Consider the following 19,728-nt stretch of genomic DNA (forward strand, 5'->3'; position numbering starts at 1 on the left):
GGTTTCTTGCTATTTCTAGACTGTTCCTTCTCAGAAAGTCTCAGGAAGTAGAAAAACACTTACAAATTCTTTGGAAGAGCCCAACAAGGTCAGTTAACAAGAGGCAAGGGAACCGGTACATGGGGAAGTGCTAATACTAAGTTCTTGTTGGTGGCACTGCGAGGCAGCAGCCCACGCTCCATGATCAAACCCAAGCAGATCCCAACCTTCTTAAAAATTCATTTGAGTGGTGCTACTCAATTTGTCACTAACATCTACTTACTACCGGCTTACACATCGCAGTGGTTGCAGAAGATCAGTGGATATGTGCTATAAGGCTGAGCAGAGCCCATGGGAAGGCAGAGGAACCCCAGAAGCACTGAAGCCACCACCGCGCTCCCATCATCTCCGACTCAAAGACTCCGGTGATGTTTGGGCAGGTTGGATCTCACTCAGAAGCTGTTCCCATGGAGCCTGCTGTGATTCATCTTCATTTGAAGAAAATAAACGTAGAACGTGCTTATATAGAAACTCTCAGAGTGGAGATGAACATTAAACCGCCACAAACGAGGCAGAACTCGGGTTTTATTTGTGAATCCTCTGAAACGCAAGACAAAGCCAGGACGGAAAAGAAGGGGAAAGCTGTAAGATAGAAAGCACTCCATGACTAGTGAGAGGCAGAGATTTATGGTTAACCAACGAGAGGAAGGCAGCCCTGTTTTACAAGGCAATAATCCAGCGCCATTCCCTAAGGTAAAGCCCAGGAGAATGGAGGCCGAATAGTTTATTCAAACAAGGCAAGTGGATTATTGCCCCATAAACCAGCACGCCACTGTGATTATTACCTTTGTCTTACATGCTCTTTTCTAATGTTTTTTCTCCATAAACGTTTAAAACCCTAAGGAGTAAAAATATCAGGAGAAAAGAAAGGGGGCAGGGGGTAGAAGGTAACACATTTAATATTGTTTTCTAATTTCCTGAAAATGTATCGAGTCGGGAATGTAAAAGAACAAGTTTCAGTCAGGGTTCTAAATAGCAGCAATAAATCCAATTAATAAGCAGCACACTAAGATCTTACATTTCCCGGATTCTTCACACATATGTCGTTTCCCCCCGCTGCCAGATTTCTCCCTTTTCGCGCTCTCCCAAATGCACAAGCAGTTTTGATTTATCGAGATTTTTTCCTCATACGCTTAAATTTCACATTATACTTGACATACCACGTTCCATCAAACCCAAAACAAGGCAAAGACTCTTGGAGAAGCTTATCAGTGAGAGCTGATAAAACCTTTAGCCACGTCCAGACTTCATCAGCTCTAAAAGAACAGGGCATTTGGAGAATACAGAGCATGTTGTCTCAATACCTAAATTCACACCTTTTTTATTTTGAACAGGCGCATTTAGAACAGACCAATATACTGTGTCATAGCCAGTAATGTAAAAAAAATTCAATGCAACTGTTAAAAAATTCACTCCTCCTAAAACAATACAATATGACTAGAATGGACTAACTTCTTCACCAGAATCCCAGAATGTCAGGGATGGGAAGGGACCTGGAAAGCTCATCCAGTGCAATCCCCCCATGGAGCAGGAACACCCAGCTGAGGTTCCACAGGAAGGTGTCCAGGCGGCTTTGAATGTCTGCAGAGAAGGAGACTCCACAACCTCCCTGGGCAGCCTGGGCCAGGCTCTGACACCCTCACCCAGAACAAGTTTCTTCTCAAATTTAAATGGAACCTTTTGTGTTCCAGTTTGGACCCATTGCCCCTTGTCCTATCACTGGTTGTCACCCAGAAGAGCCTGGCTCCATCCTCCTGACACTCCCCCTTTCCATATTGATCCCCATGAATGAGTCCCCCCTCAGTCTCCTCTTCTCCAGCTCCAGAGCCCCAGCTCCCTCACCCTTTCCTCACACGGGAGATGCTCCACTCCCTTCAGCATCTTGGTGGCTGCGCTGGACTCTCTGCAGCAGTTCCCTGTCCTTCTGGAGCTGAGGGGCCACAACTGGACACAATATTCCAGGTGTGGTCTCCCCAGGGCAGAGCAGAGGGGCAGGAGAACCTCTCTGACCTACTGACCACCCCCTTCTAACCCACCCCAGGTCCCATTGGCCTTCCTGGCCACAAGGGCCCAGTGCTGGCTCATGCTCACCCTGCTGTCCCCAGGACCCCCAGCTCCCTTTCCCCTACGCTGCTCTCTAATAGCTCATTTCCCAACTTACACTGGAACCTGGAACAACCTGTAAATAAAAACCAAAATATTCGCTCTATTCACAGTAGCACTAAATACACACGATTCACTGAATAACAACATGATCAAAATAAGAAAACTCAGCAGACTCCCAAATCCTTTGTTTCTGATATGATACTTAAATACACTGCAGCTCCCTCACCAGTTTTACATCTTTGGAAGGTTCTGAATTTAAAAGAAAATAACAAGTGGACCTTCTACCAATATTTCATCCCTAAAAACTATTTGTTCTTCCATTTTTAAAGCCTTGTGATTCCTCTAATAAAAAATGTCTTTAGAAAGGCAAACAACCCAAACAAATATGATTTCGACTGATGTTGTTTTGAAAACATTAAACGGAATCCCACTGGGAAATTAAATGAAAATGTCAGCTCTAATAATGGGAGAGAATGATTCATAGACAGAATTGAACATTTTTAAATGTTACCTATGTAATTAGAGGAGCCTGATTTTCCAAAGGACCGGTCTCTTACACCTTCCACTGAAATCTAAGACTAAATAGAGATTTGGAAAGCCAGTTTCAACATATGTGCTTGAAATACTGCAGAAATTCTATCCGGAAAAGCCTGAAAACATACTCTTGCTTCCCACTTTTCCATTCAAGTCCCAACATGACTTGTGACATACAAATTTAGACTCAGCCTAAACGGAGTTAAACAACATATGGAAACACCTTTTGTGCCGTTCAACTGTTCAATGAGGAGCCAGGGGGTAAAATTAGGAAAACGCAGCAAACGTTCTTTCTTGGTGGATCCTGTGCTGGAGAAGGTGGAAAAATCTTCTCAAAATGGGTTAAATTGTTGAATTTCCCTTTGGGTTCAGAGACGTAAACTCGGAGTAAAAAGGAAAGCGAGACAAAGATTAACTCAGATGTGGAGGTTGCTAAACGAAACCCAACTGACTTTGGTTACAGCCAAGAGTGGTACTGTGACCAATGAACAAATATTATCACCGCCATTAAAAAGAAAGCAAATAAAATCAGAGAAATGCAATCAAATAAAGCAGATATTTAATAAAACTCTTAGAAACAATCTTGTGTGGGACAGATTTCCTTTAATGTCTAAACGATGAAAGAGTAAATTAAAGAAGTTTAGACAGAAATCCATATTGTATTTCATCCTGTTGGCACCATCAGCACCAGTTTTGTTGCCGATGCCGCAGCATTAGGCACCGAAACTATGGATCTATATAGAAGTAATGTATATGTTCCTGAAAAGTTACGGACAGAACTACGGTCAGATGGTTCCAGTTGAGTCGTTCTAAACACCCACGTGGAGAGAAAAAGGCAGGAGAAAACTTCAGTACTTTGGCAGAAAAGCCAAATAAAATCACTTGGGTCCATCCCCTTTGAGGTTGTAGACGGAGTTAATTATTTGAGATAAATCAAGGTCCTGCTCTTAAGTTAATCAGTGGTTAGGATTACAGGGAGTCCACTAAAAGTTTTCCATTGGATATTTTGACTTTTGTGCTTCATTCAACCTCTGGTCCCATCCTGAAAGATGCAAATACCAGGTTTTATTTTCACGTGTCCAAGTTTAGCATTCGGTGCACTCATCACTTCAACATCCAACAGCGTTACATAAAAGATTGCTCGAAGACCAAAGGCACATTTTAAAAACAACAACTGCATTAACCAACTAAATCTATAAACTTTTTATACATAAAAGGGACTTGGAAGGAAAAAGCAGGGAATTGGAGGCAAATAAGGAACTGCAGGTCCCAGCAGATCCAAAACATGTTACTAGAGGCTCAATAGACAAGGACTTTCCATACTTGTTTGTCTCATTTTTATCTATTACAAATGAAATTATAATGATTTACAATAAACCAATTGGACCTCAATGTCACTCAGAAACTCAAATTTAAGCATAAATAAAACTCCATATCTGATTAAAAATTAAGCAAAGGGTGCAAATAACTTACAATAGGATTGCGGACTCTTAATACGTTGTCTAAAATGTAATTATTTTAATTGGCTCTATTCCCTCATAGCACAGCAATACAGGACGAAGATAAAATACTCCCCTTTAACTTTCCCTTCAACTATTTCAAGTTAAAATTCCCCATTTCTACCATAGAACTGAAAAGCACGTAACACAAGTAGGTCGGACCACTGAGATTGTGACAATGATAAGAGAATGCAAGTCTTGCGTAGAAAATACAAGTTTCACACACAATAAAGATAATAGGGAAAAGAACAAACACTGTTTTTCTATAAAAATGATAGTGAGAAAACAGGCTGCAAGTTCCCAAGGGAAAGACTGGTTGGAGTATCATGAACTTCCTTGTACCACAAGACCGTAAAATCCATTGTATACAAGCAGAGGTGAAGTTCTTTGACATGGGCTTGAAAGAGTTAACACGTCTCTTCCTTCTGCTACAGAATTGCTTCAAAAAACAATAAGAAAATGAAGAAATGAAAGAAAAGAGTAAAAATATCAAGCAAGAGCTTCCATGGGTCACTCTTACTGCTGGGTTGACCACTCCAGCCTCACGTCCATCACGCTATGGGTTTCAACGACCCGTCCCAATTACCACCGTCCATATTTACTGTTAGCACACCCCGGTGTTACCCCAATTTTGTTCATCTTCCTAAACAAACGGACCCATTTGGGAAGTAGAACAAATTGGGAGTGAGTCCTACTGATGGAATGTAGTCTTAGAAATGTTACGGTTTTGTTAAAGCAACATCTTTCTGTTTGGGTCATTTTATCTCCCTTTTGTGTTTTATGTATTGTATCAGTAAACAGAAAAAACAAGGTTTGGAGGTCCTAGAGAGAAAATACAGCCCATGGGTCTGTCTCAAGGTTGGATCATCTCTTGTCATCTCTGGAAGTTGTTTGTCCAACCTGGAAAACTTGGATGCTCCAAAGACCCAGAATCATCTGCCTCAGTTCTGTTCTACCTCTACCTCTAGAAATTTTCCCCTAATATCTAACCTGAATCCCACTTGACACAGTTTAAACCCACTCTGCCTTGTTTTAGGGACGGAGAACACGTTACGACTTTCTGACTTACAGCAACTTTTTCCATAACTCAACAGTGTTATCACATTCTCCTTCCATCTTCTCTTCCATAGGCCAAACAACTCCGATTCGCTTCCTCTGGACTATTTCCAGTTGGATCGTGTTTTTCTTGAAACACGGTGCCAAAATCTTAAAATGTGCATTAATTAGAAGATACTAGAAAGTATTCCACCTGAGAGTCTAATAGCTTTGTATTAGATAATGAAGAATTTATTCTAAAAGTGCTGACTTCTGTCTACTGACTGAGAAGGAAACAGGAGTGCTGAGTCCTACGTATACCCTACATATATCCTGCAGGTATTGATCCCAGCCCAGCTCTCACACAGGCGTCTAAAGACACTATTTCAAGTTCAAATCCCACTGAGTAACAGCCAAGACCACGAGAAAATGCATTCTAGAAGTTGCGAACAGAATACCCATAAAAACATTCCCCCTTTTCGTCAAAATGCGTTGGGCGGACAAACTGCATCGCGCTCAAAATAGGTGTCTGAGAAGTTAGAAAGGCTGAAGAGCATTGGCAAGATCATTGTGCATGTACACGAGCGTAAACACATCAAATATTCATTACAGCAGAGCACGCATTATGTCAGCATGGGAATTAAATAACAAGAAAAAGGTTTCCCAACTCTAAAAGTATCACAACAGCCTCCCGCAACACAGCAACCTTAAAGAAGAGACAGTGAGACTATTGCATGAAACCACATTCCTCCCTCTGCTAAAACTGGTTCCTTCACTACAAATATATCAGCTTTTAACATCCCCCTTTCCAATGAACTTACACAGAAAAAGTGGAATTATATTGTACAGCGTGAATCCATATGGAAGGAAAAACATTACAGGGGGACAATGTATCTTATTACGATAGCACGATGTGTCTTAAATGCAAAAGTACGCTGGTCGCATGAGTTTATGAGTTTAATCATAGTGGAAAAAAGTACAACAGACCCTACATCGAGTCATTTAAGAAAAGTTACTACACTGGCTACAGAAAAACAGAAGAAAAGTGTAATAGCATCAGAACAAAGCGGCTCAAGTACTTAAAATGCATCACCACAGAATCCCAGAATCCCAGAATGTCAGGGGTTGGAAGGGACCTGGAAAGCTCATCCAGTGCAATCCCCCCCTGGAGCAGGAACACCCAGCTGAGGTTCCACAGGAAGGTGTCCAGGCAGGTTTGAATGTCTGCAGAGAAGGAGACTCCACAACCTCCCTGGGCAGCCTGGGCCAGGCTCTGACACCCTCACCCCAAACAAGTTTCCTCTCAAATTTAAATGGAACCTTTTGTGTTCCAGTTTGTACCCATTACCCCTTGTCCTATCACTGGTTGTCACCGAGAAGAGCCTGGCTCCATCCTCCTGACACTCCCCCTTTCCATATTGATCCCCATGAATGAGTCCCCCCTCAGTCTCCTCTTCTCCAGCTCCAGAGCCCCAGCTCCCTCAGCCTTTCCTCACATGGGAGATGCTCCACTCCCTTCAGCATCTCCGTGGCTGCGCTGGACTCTCTCCAGCAGTTCCCTGTCCTTCTGGAACTGAGGGGCCACAACTGGACACAAGATTCCAGGGGTGGTCTCCCCAGGGCAGAGTAGAGGGGCAGGAGAACCTCTCTGACCTACTGACCACCCCCTTCTAACCCACCCCAGGTACCATTGGCCTTCCTGGCCACAAGGGCCCAGTGCTGGCTCATGCTCACCCTGCTGTCCCCAGGACCCCCAGCTCCCTTTCCCCTACACTGCTCTCTAATAGCTCATTCCCCAACTTACACTGGAACCTGGGGTTGTTCCTGCCCACATTCAAGACTCTACACTTGCCCTTGTTCTATTTCATTACATTTTTCCCGCCCAGCTCTCCAGCCTGTCCAGGTCTCTGATGGCAGCAGAGCTTCCAGTGTCAGCCACTCCTCCCAGCTTGGTGTCACCAGCAACCTTGCTGACAGTCACTCTATTCCTTCATGGTCCTCTGCTTTACATAATCTGACTTTGGGAATCAGATAGTTGAGAAGAAAAGATTCTCTACAAAATGTCTCTAGTCTTCTGCAGTAATGTGATCAAAAAGAAAGCGATTCCAAGTGGCCGATACCTTTTCAGCTGCGCCCACCTGGCTTCAGCTCTAAGAGCCCAGTTCACCCGTGCACCCTGTGTCATGTCCCCCAGGTCCACGAAATATCTCATACAGTCTAAGATATTGAAAAGAGCACCATATTCTGCTGGTAGATACCTAAAATGCCCAGATGTTCCTGGAGAATATAGTTTATTTCCCCAAAAAGCTGTTTTTCTACCCATCGCTATGAGAAGAAGAACGAAGACGGCATCAATATGAACCTCTGGTGAGCTGGTCTTTCACGGGTCACAGGAAATCATAGACTCGGTTCAAACAACTATTGAGCATGGAGTATCTTATCATATAGTCTTGGGAAAACTATATGGTGTACGAAAAAATAGAGAAAAAACACAAATTAATCCATTCCGAAATACTTAGGAACATGGACAACTTCAGAAGCGTCACCAAGCATCTTCAAAGATACCTTTCACCTGAAATTATATTTTTATTAGTATTAGGGGTGTCGCTTTAATAGCAGCAAGTACAGAAGTCACTCTCCCGTTTAAAATGCTGGACAAGATTGAAGTGTCTTTGCTTACACAATGTTGGAAACCAAAGCAGAGCCATCAAAGTTTCCGTTCATGACACTAAGACAACAAAAGGAAGGTGGCTAAAGGAAATTATAGCCTTGTTCTGCTTCATCTTGGCAAACTTACCAAAAAATAGATGATTCAACAAGTGTAACAAAGGGACAATAATAGGAATTTCTTGCAAGACTTGTAATGACAATAACATTCAAATCAGGTCCACAATTCAATCACATCTCCATGACTTACAAAATACATGGTGGCCAAGTCATATTCTGAAAGTGAGAAAAGATTTCATCCCTATATGAGTTCATTCTACAAAGGAATAAAACTTGTTCCCATTGTTGTCATTGAAAGTACTACCTGAATATGTTACTATTGCATGTAAGAGTGGAACAGATCCAGGACTATGTTATTTTACTATCAATCAGTAAAACATCTCAGAAGCTTCGTAGCTTTGAAGGATCATCAGATTTTAATAAGATAAATCTGGTGGAAGGATTAGAAAAGAATGAGTGAAATAAAAGAAATATGGTGTGCATCGGAAGGCAAATATCTTTTTGTGTTTGATCTTTACAACATATTTTATGTGTACATCAAAAAAACCCCAAGCAAAGCATTATTTTTCTCATTGATGTGAACAGAAGTATAGTGAATCCAGTAAATAAACTGATCTCTGTTTTCCTTTGAGGTCGGAGATTTAAGCATTATAGATGTATGAATCTACATCTATATGTATTTTATATATATATAGTCTAAGAGTCATATATAGATGATTGTGGTAGTGTAACAGATACTCTTATTTTATTCCTGGTTTAGGTATTCTTTTGTGCCATCATCTAAGCAGAAGGCATTATATCATCTAAACTCTAGGTAAGACACGATAAGAGCAACGATCATCATGACAAAATACTCTATTTTCACTAAGAAAGGGCTTATTTTTCCAGCTTAAGTGGCATCTTTGTGAATGTAAGAGGACACGGAGCATCCAAGAAGAGGTGAAGATCACCAGAGCCATCAGCTCCATTGGGTGGGTGGTCCCTGTCTGCTTGGAGAAGATACAAACCCTTTAAAATTCCACCACATTCGCCAAATCTGGAAAAACTCAGAGCAACAGATGTATACTGGGTAGAAATTAATTCTAGGAAACCAATTGGAATATGGACAGCCATAATTACCAGGTGGACAAGCTTCTACGATCATTTCCATAAGCTGATCAGAATCGGTCGGGCCCTAAACACCGTGGATTATTCCTTATCTATAAAATAAATGTGAAGATCGCAGACAATACCATTAAGACAACTTTTAAAAATGACAAATGAATATTTGCATCAGTTATTGTCTTATTTTCCTGTTTTCTTGACCATGAATACAGCAAATACTAGACCATAGCGCAGCACAAGGCTGAACAAGCAATCAGTGCCATTCTTTATTTAAAAACTTCCTTTTTTCGTTAACTATCTCATTAAGAATTTGCTTGATCTTCCTCTAATTGAGACAACTAAATGCCAGATGTCTTAGCCCAAGGTCCCTGCCCTCGTTTTCCTTTAGGATCAACTAACAGGGTGATTCACAGGATCGATGTGACCCCCATTTAAATCACCTTCTAAAGGTGTTTATTCATCCACAATTATTACAAAAGTTAATTTACTCGCTGTTTTAAGAGCTACACTGGACAAAATACTATTGATTTGGCTCAAAATGTATATTGCATGGATAAAGACGGTGGCCTCTGCTTCCAGTTGGAATAAAGGAGTGGATTTCCACCCAAGCTAAATTATTATAAGGTATAGATGATAGATTATACAACCTTCTTCCTGCAGTTTCTGTGACCATTTTCCACCTTGGACTGGGCTGGAGTTACAAATAAAATACTAGGAATGCACTTATGGTTTTATATACCTTGAGATCTGAAGAAATACTTGCTATGGTTATATGGAATAATTAAAATGATGACACCAGCAGCAGGAAAGTCGCTGAACAGAGAGAAAATGCTTTGCCATGTGTGGGTGACAAAACAAGCAATTATGCTGGAGTAATGGTAAATGGTAAATGGTACATGGTAAATGGTAAAAGGTAAATGGTAAATGATAAATGGCAAATGGTACATGGTAAATGGTAAATGGTACATGGTAAATGGTAAATGGAAAAGAGCCCTAAAGTATATGTAGAGTTTTAAAAACCATTGGATATAGAACTGAGGTTAACTCAGCAATGGCAGAATATGGAGTTACACCATGTTTAGAAAATCAGGGCAATCTTTAGCATTTTCCATGGATATCGGCATGTGAAAAAACACACAAAATCTGCATATATTGTATTTTAGCATATATATTATTATCCTACAGCCGTACTTATAAAAAATCCATAGTTACATTGAGAATCTCTTCCTTGTCCAATAAACACATTGGTTCATAGTGAGCGCCCATTCAACCTTTGTACAAATCTGTGATCTAACGGTTTACACATATAAATATAAAAGGCACAAACGGAGCCATTGCAGTCCCATTTTGATCTCAACCTGCTTTGATAGCACTAAAACCAGAAGAGTAAACCGTGGCTTATATATTATTAATACACACAAGTGAGATCAGACATAGGCCCATCAAACGCGATGCTCCTACATGAAATCATATTATGCCTTTGTAGTTTCATAAGGAAAATCAAGTTAAACCCTAAACTCTAATACTCTTCACATCAAAATATACCACTTTAAGGAACTGTACAATCAAGATCAATATATAGCTTAATGATTCATTAAGAATCAAACACAAGTTGCTCAAACTTCGCCAATAATTAAGCATCATAAATGAATGGTGATCATGGATAATCTGATTAGAGTATCCAGAGAAACTTCAAATTCTTACGTAGTTTGTTAATGAACTATGTAAATACTATAAACCATGTCAAATCACGCTCACAAATGACAGTTTCACGCAATCCAATCGACATTGTGGAACCAACCATGCCATTTCAATTGTGATTTTAATTTGCCAAATGGGGTTATTTCCCAAAAATACACACTGAGATGAGCTTTGAAAAGCAAAGGGGTTAGCAGAAAGCAAAACCACTTTATTTGGAGGCCAAAAGCAATCTGCAATGGTGTATTTCTCACTTAGGAAACCAAAACGTGCTGACTAGAATTTCAACGGCAAAGTTTTGAAAATTGTCGTCACTTCAGTGCCAACCAATGTTCAAATATTCGTGCAAATGTTTTCTATTTGTCGATGCATTGCAAGGACTCACATGTTGATCATGGTTAAAACCTGAAAATCATTTCTGACATGATACTCCGGAGAGAAATCGAGTTATTCTAATATTCACAGCTTGTTTTCACTTAGACGCACCACAATGTTTTCTATATACTTCCGGCTTTTAATAGGGATATATAGTAAAAATTTGGGTTGAAATGTCGTGATGAAAGGAAACAGCATCTGCTTAGAGCTGACACGTTATTGCTAAGAAAGAGAGCAAATTCGTTTCAGAATCTGCAGCCAAACAGCCAAACTTCTCCCCTGTTGTGATCGCAAACTTGGCTCCATCACATCTCCCGTTTCCCCACCACCGCACACGGTCATTTAAAAAGGTTTCAGTGAAGTAAAAAGCTTTCAGAAACCATTTATAAGGTTTCAGTGCAACTGGGCATCACTACAGCATCGTAGCCACTATTTAACTACAGTCTCTTGCAAAAGGTTCACTGGTGTAGTCAAAATCTGACATATCTTCCTACGAAACCCATTTAATATATTAAGAAACCCAAGTGCTTTCACCTATCAAAAAGGCCGGTTATTTCTAGCAGTCATCAAAATGTACAGTTGAAATATAAAGGCGTTCCTGTTAAAATGTTTTTCATTAATGTTGTTTCTTCCCTTTCAGCACATAAGAATTAGGGAAATGTGCAGCATGCCAGAAATTACACGTCTGAGCAATCTATTCTATAAGCGTAGGATAATACTTACTAGAAGTGAAGACGATCCATAAAAATCTATGCTTTCCAGTTACTCTCTGAAATAATGAAGCTGATGGTCACAGCAGCTGTGTTATAATCCAAGCACATCCAGGCCTAATAGGCAGCGTGCTAGAAAATCAAAATAAGGCACCTGCCCCACTGCAAAGCCAGCAGAAATCAAACAATGGAGTTTTCGGTCGTTAATCTGATTGAATTCATGAGACATCCACGCTGCAATCGCCACGGACTGTTGGGTTTTTAATCCAAAAGAGCAGGGTTTGAATTCTCACCATCTCCAGCAAACAGGTATCGCAACTACACATCCAAGTTTCTATACCCAGTGTCAGCAGTTCAAAGCCACATCATCTCGAAACATTCCTCGCTTGGCACAAGTCAGTATTTATCCATCTCGCCTTTCAAAGTAGAAAATGCAGCAGTTTCACATGCAAGATGCACCGGAATAAATGTTTTAGACAAGCAGAATTGTGCTTTGCTTTATTAATTTTGCCCTTTGGGTGTTTTCGGTTCGCTCTGCTTGTTGGTGTTGGCACTAATAACCGGACAGCAAAGCAGCAAAAATAAATACGGATATACTCACTTTTATATTAAGATGTCACAACTTTCTCTCTACTCTTAATTCATTGCTGGGTGAGCCGAAATCTTTAAGGAGGCTCCATTAAAAGTTCGTATCTGGAGCTTATAGCCGAAATTCCCATTCTGAACATAGTCCGAAGGAGGTGAGGTTGGGTTTTAAAGCAGATTCACGTCCATGAAAACTTTGTTGTTGTTGCAAAAAATGACAATTCTCCCTTTGATTTAGGTAGTCCCTCTATCATCTTCCATGTTAAACGGTTCCCTTGGAGTTTATTCAGAGATATTAAAAAAAGAAATAAGCAAATATTGTATTTCCCAAGTGTACAAACTGAGGCTTCATTCAAGTCTTTTATTTCTCTCGCCACCGCTAACCCAACGTCATTTAACGTCCCACCACTTTCAACCAGCCCGAGCGGCTTAAAAAGCAGTCGAAGTTTGAAAACCCAAAAAGTTGGGAGTTTTGCTGTAGCCCAGGCCGGTTTTTCTTTCCCGAAGCTCAAGCCGAGAGAGCAGACAAAAGGAGCTCATTTGACTGAGCCGTGCCAAGTCTTGCCTTTTTTTTCCTCCTTTTTTTCTCCTTCTCCTCGGCAGCCTCCCCGAGCAGCTTGGCCGCGCTCCAGCCTGTGCCAGCCTGTCTGAATCCCCGGCTTTTTTAATCCAAAAGATGCTCTTTGCGAATCGATTAATAGCTTTAAAAAAATATATAATAACAAACTGTAGGGTCGGCGACCAAATCTTGGCACCGACGAGCGCTTCTTCTGCCAAACCGGCGTACGGATTGCACGGTTTCCTACCTTTTACAACGGGTGTAAGGGGGGTTTTTTTAGCGCTGGAAGCCATTCAGTGTTGGCGGCGATGAGAAATCTGTTCGCTGCAAATGTCCGCATGCGACACACGAGCAACCTGCAGTAAATCCAGATTCTTTTGAAGGCGGGCGTACGTGCCGTTTTAATAAGCGCCAAATACTCCCTGAAATCATCTGTTTGCCTTCTCCGGAGAAGCACGGGTAGACGCCGGGAGCAGGAGACGTAGAGATTGGCATTAAGATCACGTTCGAGAATCACGCACGTTTTAACTTTCTAAACTCCAGCTTGAAAACTACCAGTTATCAATAAAAAATCAGCTTAATAATACTAAACCTGATCCCAGCTGAATCTTCAGCCAGCTCCACACATCCTTAGATGCCAATTATCTATTCAATTAAATCAAAACCATGAGTTCTTTTAGTGGCATTCACAGGAGAAATGGCAAAGCATTAACAGTTAACTTTGCTGGGAAATGATTTGTTGCAAGGATAGAAAATTGGACTTCGTTCAACACCTTCCAAATGACGAGAATTCGCATGAGGAGAATTAGAGAAATCCACTTTCTTTTACCTTGGAGCTATTTGCCGAGGCAAAATGCCAACTTTTTAAAACATATGCACTATATTAACGAGCAAAAGAGATTATATGGAAAAGAAAAAAGAAAATAAAACTTCCCTGAGTGGATAATTTTCAAGTCCATGGATACGACTGTTTTCTTGCTGACAAATTCAACAGAGAGTCCCGGATGTTTAGGGGTGAAGTTGTTATTTGGGTTTAGCGATAGAATTGTCCCAAAGGTTTGATGTGCGGATAAAGTTCACTTGGTTAAAAAAAGGAGGCAAAATATTCTTCCTCAATGCACCGCAGGACCAGGTTTTGTTTCTCAGGAGTTTTAAAAGTGTGAGGTTAAGATTCACGTCCTTGGAGAGCAGATCAGTGGCCAAAGAGATGGTTGGATGGGTTTGGGAAAACTCTTAAGTCATTTAATTTGTATGGCACGTCCCATCTTTGCGTCACATACACGTCTGCGATACACCAAGAATTCAGGTGTTGAATTCACACCTCTTCTTAGTAAATTTATCAGCCAGTTTTGTTTGCCACCCATTTGTTTAGCCTATAAACCAAGCTCTATAGGCTTCGCTCCAGGGTTAAACGTCCGTGGAATATAACAAGAGCAGATACCTGTACACAGATATCTAAAGTTGGGTCTGAAACCAGTGCTAAATCCCACACTACAGCTGTTTAACCAAGGAGAAAATTGCCAGCAGCCTCCAAATACCAAAAAAGACGGTACTAAAATGGAGAACAGAAATGGTTCTACGTAACCACCGCGACCAGGACGAGAAATCAAACAAGTTGAACCACAACAACAAAGATCAAGATTAGTTAGGTCTTATGAGAAAAACCTCCTGCTATGTTCTGCAAGAGATTGTATAATCTTAATTACTGATTATTTTAATAGGTGAATTATTTGACCTTCAGACAGGTGGATAAAGGAGACATCCTCCCAATGTTTCCCTTGCCCTGTTGGCAACGACCATAACAGCCCTATCCACGTGTTTCCCAATGGCCTCCGAACTTCACAATAAACATCATTCGCTTCAAAACCACGTTTTCCCTCAAAATATTGCACGTCCTATCACTTCAATAAGCACCTACCATCATTATAATGGGTAACTTGGTTAAAAAATACACCTATGTATAATTCCTCCATTTCATTGCATACTTGACAGAAAACTCTGATGCATCAGTTTGGCTTCACTGAAAGACCATCAGGCATCAATATGGGAACAAAAAGATGACACAGAAATTGCTGTCAGTGGAATTACCTCTGAAAGGCTCCGCTACTTCAGCAGTCACTCTTAGAAATTCAGCGTTTCATTAGTTTTCCTCCAAAAATGCTATGGATTGACAACAGAGTATTCCAGCCATATTCAAAAAAAACATATAATTCCAACAGAGATGAACAATTTTAACTATTCCTTCATGATTCTTACTGAAATAAGGTGGCAAAAATAAATATATCCTCTAGAGGCAAATGTTTTCCTGAAGAGTCTTGCTAATAGGATGAAGAGCTTCATTTTGTCTCTCAATATACACCGCTCCAAACACAGTGCATCTTCTTTCAATTTGAGCTGTCAAAACTTTCCAATGCAACCAATTTCTCCTGCTTCCCATAAAACCATTTCCAGGCCAGATCAATCTCGTGTTCCGCTTAATCCAATATCCTCCAGATAGGAAGAAAACACAAAACCTTCTCCAAATTATGGGGTTTGGGAACTTTTTTTCATGTTCTTCCACCAAGATGGTGGTCTTTTCCATGGGAGGTCACAATAGTCCAGTACTGGTATCTCAGGTACCTTGACCCACTCACACAATATCAAGGTTTTTGATGTTCCAATGCACAAAATACAAGAAGAGTTGAATTCTTCATCTTTCTCCACATATTCTCCATCCATCTCTAGTCCAAATTTCACCCTGTTCATTGTTGAATGGTTTAACATTACGGAACAACATGTAGCTCTGTCCTTCAATACCCGTCAATGTCCTTCAATCATGATCCCCGTGCTCATAAAGAAATTTATTCGTCTGCAGTATCTTACACATCACTTTGATCTTTTTTATGAATCGGGAAAAAATTCGTATTTTCCTGTGCCTTGCTCATCACTCAATTCAAATTCTTTTCTATATTTCACCTCAAAGCCCCCAGGATTTCTGCATTTAAAATTCTACTGATGAAAGGATGAGAGGAAACAGCCTCAAGTTGCACCAGGGGAGGTTGAGATGGGATATTAGGAAAAAATTCTTCCCAGAAAGGGTTGTAAAGCACTGGAACAGGCTGTCCAGGGCAGTGCTGGAGTCACCATCCCTGGAGGGGTTGAAAAGACACTTAGATGAGGTTCCTAGGAACAATATTTAGTGCTGGAGTTGGGTTATGGTTGGACTCAATGATCCTGATGGTCTCTTCTAACCAAAATGATTCTGTATCTTCTTATTCTGCCTTTTCTCAAAAATCCCTTTATTCACGTGGTTTTGCATCCCACTCAAATGCTCTTGTACCTCACAAAACTATTCTATGTGGATACCCGCACTAGTATCCCTGTCAAATAAGCCTGATTTCCCAGCTCACAAGTGGAAAACTTGGGAACAGACAAAGCGACTCACTCAGTTAAGCTGATTGATTTTGAATATCATCTAAAAATCACCCACAAGGCTGATCCTTTTTTAACAGATAACCACAGACTTTCCTGCAGGGAAGGTAAATCTACCAGGTAAGTCCTATGAGAAGAACTAACACGAGAGAATGATTCACATGCCTAAATACAGATAATACAAACATACAAGTGTTAACAGGTATTTGTAGATATAAGAGGGATTTTATTCATTGGAAAACTCAAGAGACTTCAACCCCAAATAGCTACTTTTAAAACTTTAATGTTGGGTATACTTATTTCCCTTTTTGTCATCGACAGAACCTAAATGCTGTGGGTCAATGCAAACTGTGGAGCACTTCATCCTGACCACCTGTTATGAGAATATTCCTCGACAGCACCATGAGCTTGATATCCCCAAAACATTTTATTCTTAAGAATAAACACATTATGAACATGGCACGTTTGTCGTGTCAGGGCCAACTCTATCAGCATTTCTGCTCTCACCCCCCTGTTATCATTTCTGGGTATTCCCATTAGAGACAAGTGAAACCAATTCCTTTGAGGTTTTTTAGGAGTCTAATTTTGGAGCCAGATGCTTTGTTGATTTATTATTTAAGTGTGAAAGTATATTATGTGACAGAAAAAAATCCCACTTTTACCCGGGCTGTTCTCATGGAGAGATGATGACAATCAATTGAAATACACCCCAATTTAAATAAACAGACACTTACAAAAATCAAAATGTTAGGAACCCAGCTTCACAGGCACTTGTGACTGTCATTTGGAAAAGCGATTAGAGTGTGCAACATGAAAAATACATGCAGGAGTTACTCATAATGGAATCCACTTACAGAGAACTTGGGTAGAGGGAGAATAGGCTGGTAATGAAGTGGGTAGAAACTCTCAAGTATCTTCAGTGATTAGGAAAAATGCTGCTCTGAAAAGTCAAATAACTGAGAAATAGAATTTATCCAAAATATGGTCAGGTTACCCTCTCAGAATTGTCAGCCCGTGTGTGAGGAATAAGGACATATTCTTTGTTTTGCACTAAGCAAGGGCTCCGTTGTAAAATTTAGGTGCAAAAGGCTTTATTTTGTGTTCAATGTTCTCTTCAACAATGAAATTTTCACAAATTAAATATTTAAAATAGTTCTACAGAGATTAATATCTCAGAATTCCTGATGTGCATCCAGCCATCGGCCCAGAGAGCGCAATTTTTTGCTCATTTTCCAGTTCCATTATAATTAACATTTTTAAAACAATGTTACCCAGGAATGTCTGTGCACAGACATCCACACATACAGGATACATATATGATGGTATCGTTTCTCTCTCATTCAAAAAGCTTTTTTCCTGCTCCCTTTCTGAGTAGTAACTTTGCAAACTGGCACTCAAGATACACTAAAATTAAGCATTATTACTCTACGAGCAGTTTATTTTATTAGAAGTTGTCTGAGTGCAACCTCTTTAAGATGAGGTTCCATTTCTGCTCCCCATCACACATCAGGTCAACTTCAGTAAGCGCACAAGTAGATTTGCACCATCCCTGTTTAAGTAAGAAGGAGAATCCTTAAGAAGAAATGAAGAAGAAGAAGAAGAAGAAGAAGAAGAAGAAGAAGAAGAAGAAAAGAAGAAATTAAGGAGAAATGAAGAAGAAAAGAAGGAGGAGAAGAAGAAAAGAAGGAGAAGAAGAAGAAAAGAAGAAGAAGAAGAAAAGAAGAAGAATAAAATAAGAAGAAGAAAGGAAGAAGAAGAGGAAGAAGAAGAAGAAGAAGAAGAAGAAGAAGAAGAAGAAAAGAAGAAGAGCAGAAGGCAAGAAGGAAAGAAGAAGAAAAGAAAAAGAAGAAGAGAAGAAGAAGAAGAGAAGACGAGGAGAAGGAGAAGAAGAAAAGAAGGAAAGAAGAAGAGAAGAAGAAAAGGAGAAGAGAAGAAGGAAAGAAGGAAAGAAGAAAAGAAGAAAAGAAGAAGAGAAGGAAAGAAGAAGAAAATAAAAGAAGAAGAAGATCAGCTATCAATCTACTGATCTCATAAATCAATGATCCCCCAAAGTCCTTTCCAACCCAGATTATCCTACTCTGCAACACCACAGGTACCAGTCCCTGTCCCTGCATTCCAGTTTAATGTCCCCAAGGGCTGTCTGGAGTCATCCTGTCCTGCTAGCTCATCGTCCTCTGTCCTCTCCACTCCTGCTTTGTGCATCCGCTGAAGTAGCCACAGATGTACAAACAAGTTCTGGGATGAAATTCTCACGAGTTCAATGTTTGATGAACAAAAAAAATGCCTTTCTGAGCCTGTAAATAGTAAAAGATGAATGGGGAATGCCAGAAACAGAAAGACTTCTGGAGAAACATCAACATCATCCAGATTATGCCTCAATAAAGACAGATGGGCCAGCGCTGCCTGTAACAAGAACCAACCTGTGCTTCTCTTTCGAGAACAGGGGTGCAATGTCGCAACATTTCTCCTGCCCAACAGCCAGAGTTGCCCAATTATGGAAAACACCGAACAACCCACAGTGGTACTTGAGTGTTTTCTGATTATGGAGCAGGCTGTGGACTCTGGGCTCCTCAGGCCAAGAAAGGCCTTGGGGTGCTGGAGCGAGTTGAGAGAAAGGAACAGAGCTGGGGAAGGGGCTGGAGCACAAGTGTGATGGGGTTAGATTGGATTTTAGGAACAATTTCTTCCCCAAAGGGGAAGCATTGGAACAGGCTGCCCAGGGCAGTGCTGGAGTCACCAGCCCTGGAGGGTTGTACAGACGGACATGAGGTTCTCAGGGACATGGGGCAGTGCCAGGGGTGGGTTAATGGTTGGACTCAATGACCTTAAGGGTCTTTTCCAACCAGAACTATTCTATGATTCAGGAAACTAAAGTCTCGAGTACCTCAAGTAGGTGCAGGACCGTGAACCCTGTAAGGGGAAAGGCCCTTTCATATATGATATTCAGTAACAAACGCTGTTTTGCACGGACAAGGCTGTAGAGGCTGATGCCGTCTGTCCCAGCTCTCTCCCCATGCAGGGTTTAAGGCATCTCAGATCTCAACAGATTGAGGTGCTGAGCCAGTCCCTGCTCGCAGCTTTATGGTACTGACCCACGCCAAGCCTCCTTTGAAAATGTAGACCTGGTCCTAGAAAATTTAGTCACAGGTCTGTGGTCAAAGTAGGTTGTGGTCTGGCAAAGGATGAGTTCAATGTGTATGTTCCAGCCATAAGTTTTTGTGATAAAGCTGCCTATAGAAGCATATACAGATGTGAGTGCCTGTATATATTTATACAAATATTTACACATGGTTTTATGTGATTGTATGTAAACACGTCTATATAAACTCATTTTCACCTGCCCAAA

The 19,728-nt window shown here is 40.7% G+C and overlaps 1 protein-coding gene across 3 annotated transcripts in view; it reads right to left on the reverse strand.

The window, feature by feature from the left end:
• MSRA (methionine sulfoxide reductase A) overlaps nucleotides 1-19,728 on the reverse strand; it is a 291,902-nt gene that overhangs the window by 260,267 nt on the left and 11,907 nt on the right. The window contains exon 1 of one of the 3 annotated variants that reach the window (XM_065835520.2): nucleotides 11,841-13,206. The exons of 1 other annotated variant lie outside the window; for it this stretch is intronic. Coding sequence is in view for 1 of the 2 variants with exons in the window: in XM_071807150.1 (XP_071663251.1) it covers nucleotides 9,060-9,090 (31 nt within the window). In the remaining variant the exon portion in view is untranslated. Of the gene's footprint in view, nucleotides 1-9,059; nucleotides 9,100-11,840; nucleotides 13,207-19,728 lie in introns of those variants that run through there. One more of the 3 variants, XM_071807150.1, reaches the window with a different exon arrangement.

The sequence above is a fragment of the Patagioenas fasciata genome, chromosome 3 (genome assembly GCF_037038585.1).
Source record: "Patagioenas fasciata isolate bPatFas1 chromosome 3, bPatFas1.hap1, whole genome shotgun sequence".
Taxonomy (NCBI): domain Eukaryota; kingdom Metazoa; phylum Chordata; class Aves; order Columbiformes; family Columbidae; genus Patagioenas; species Patagioenas fasciata.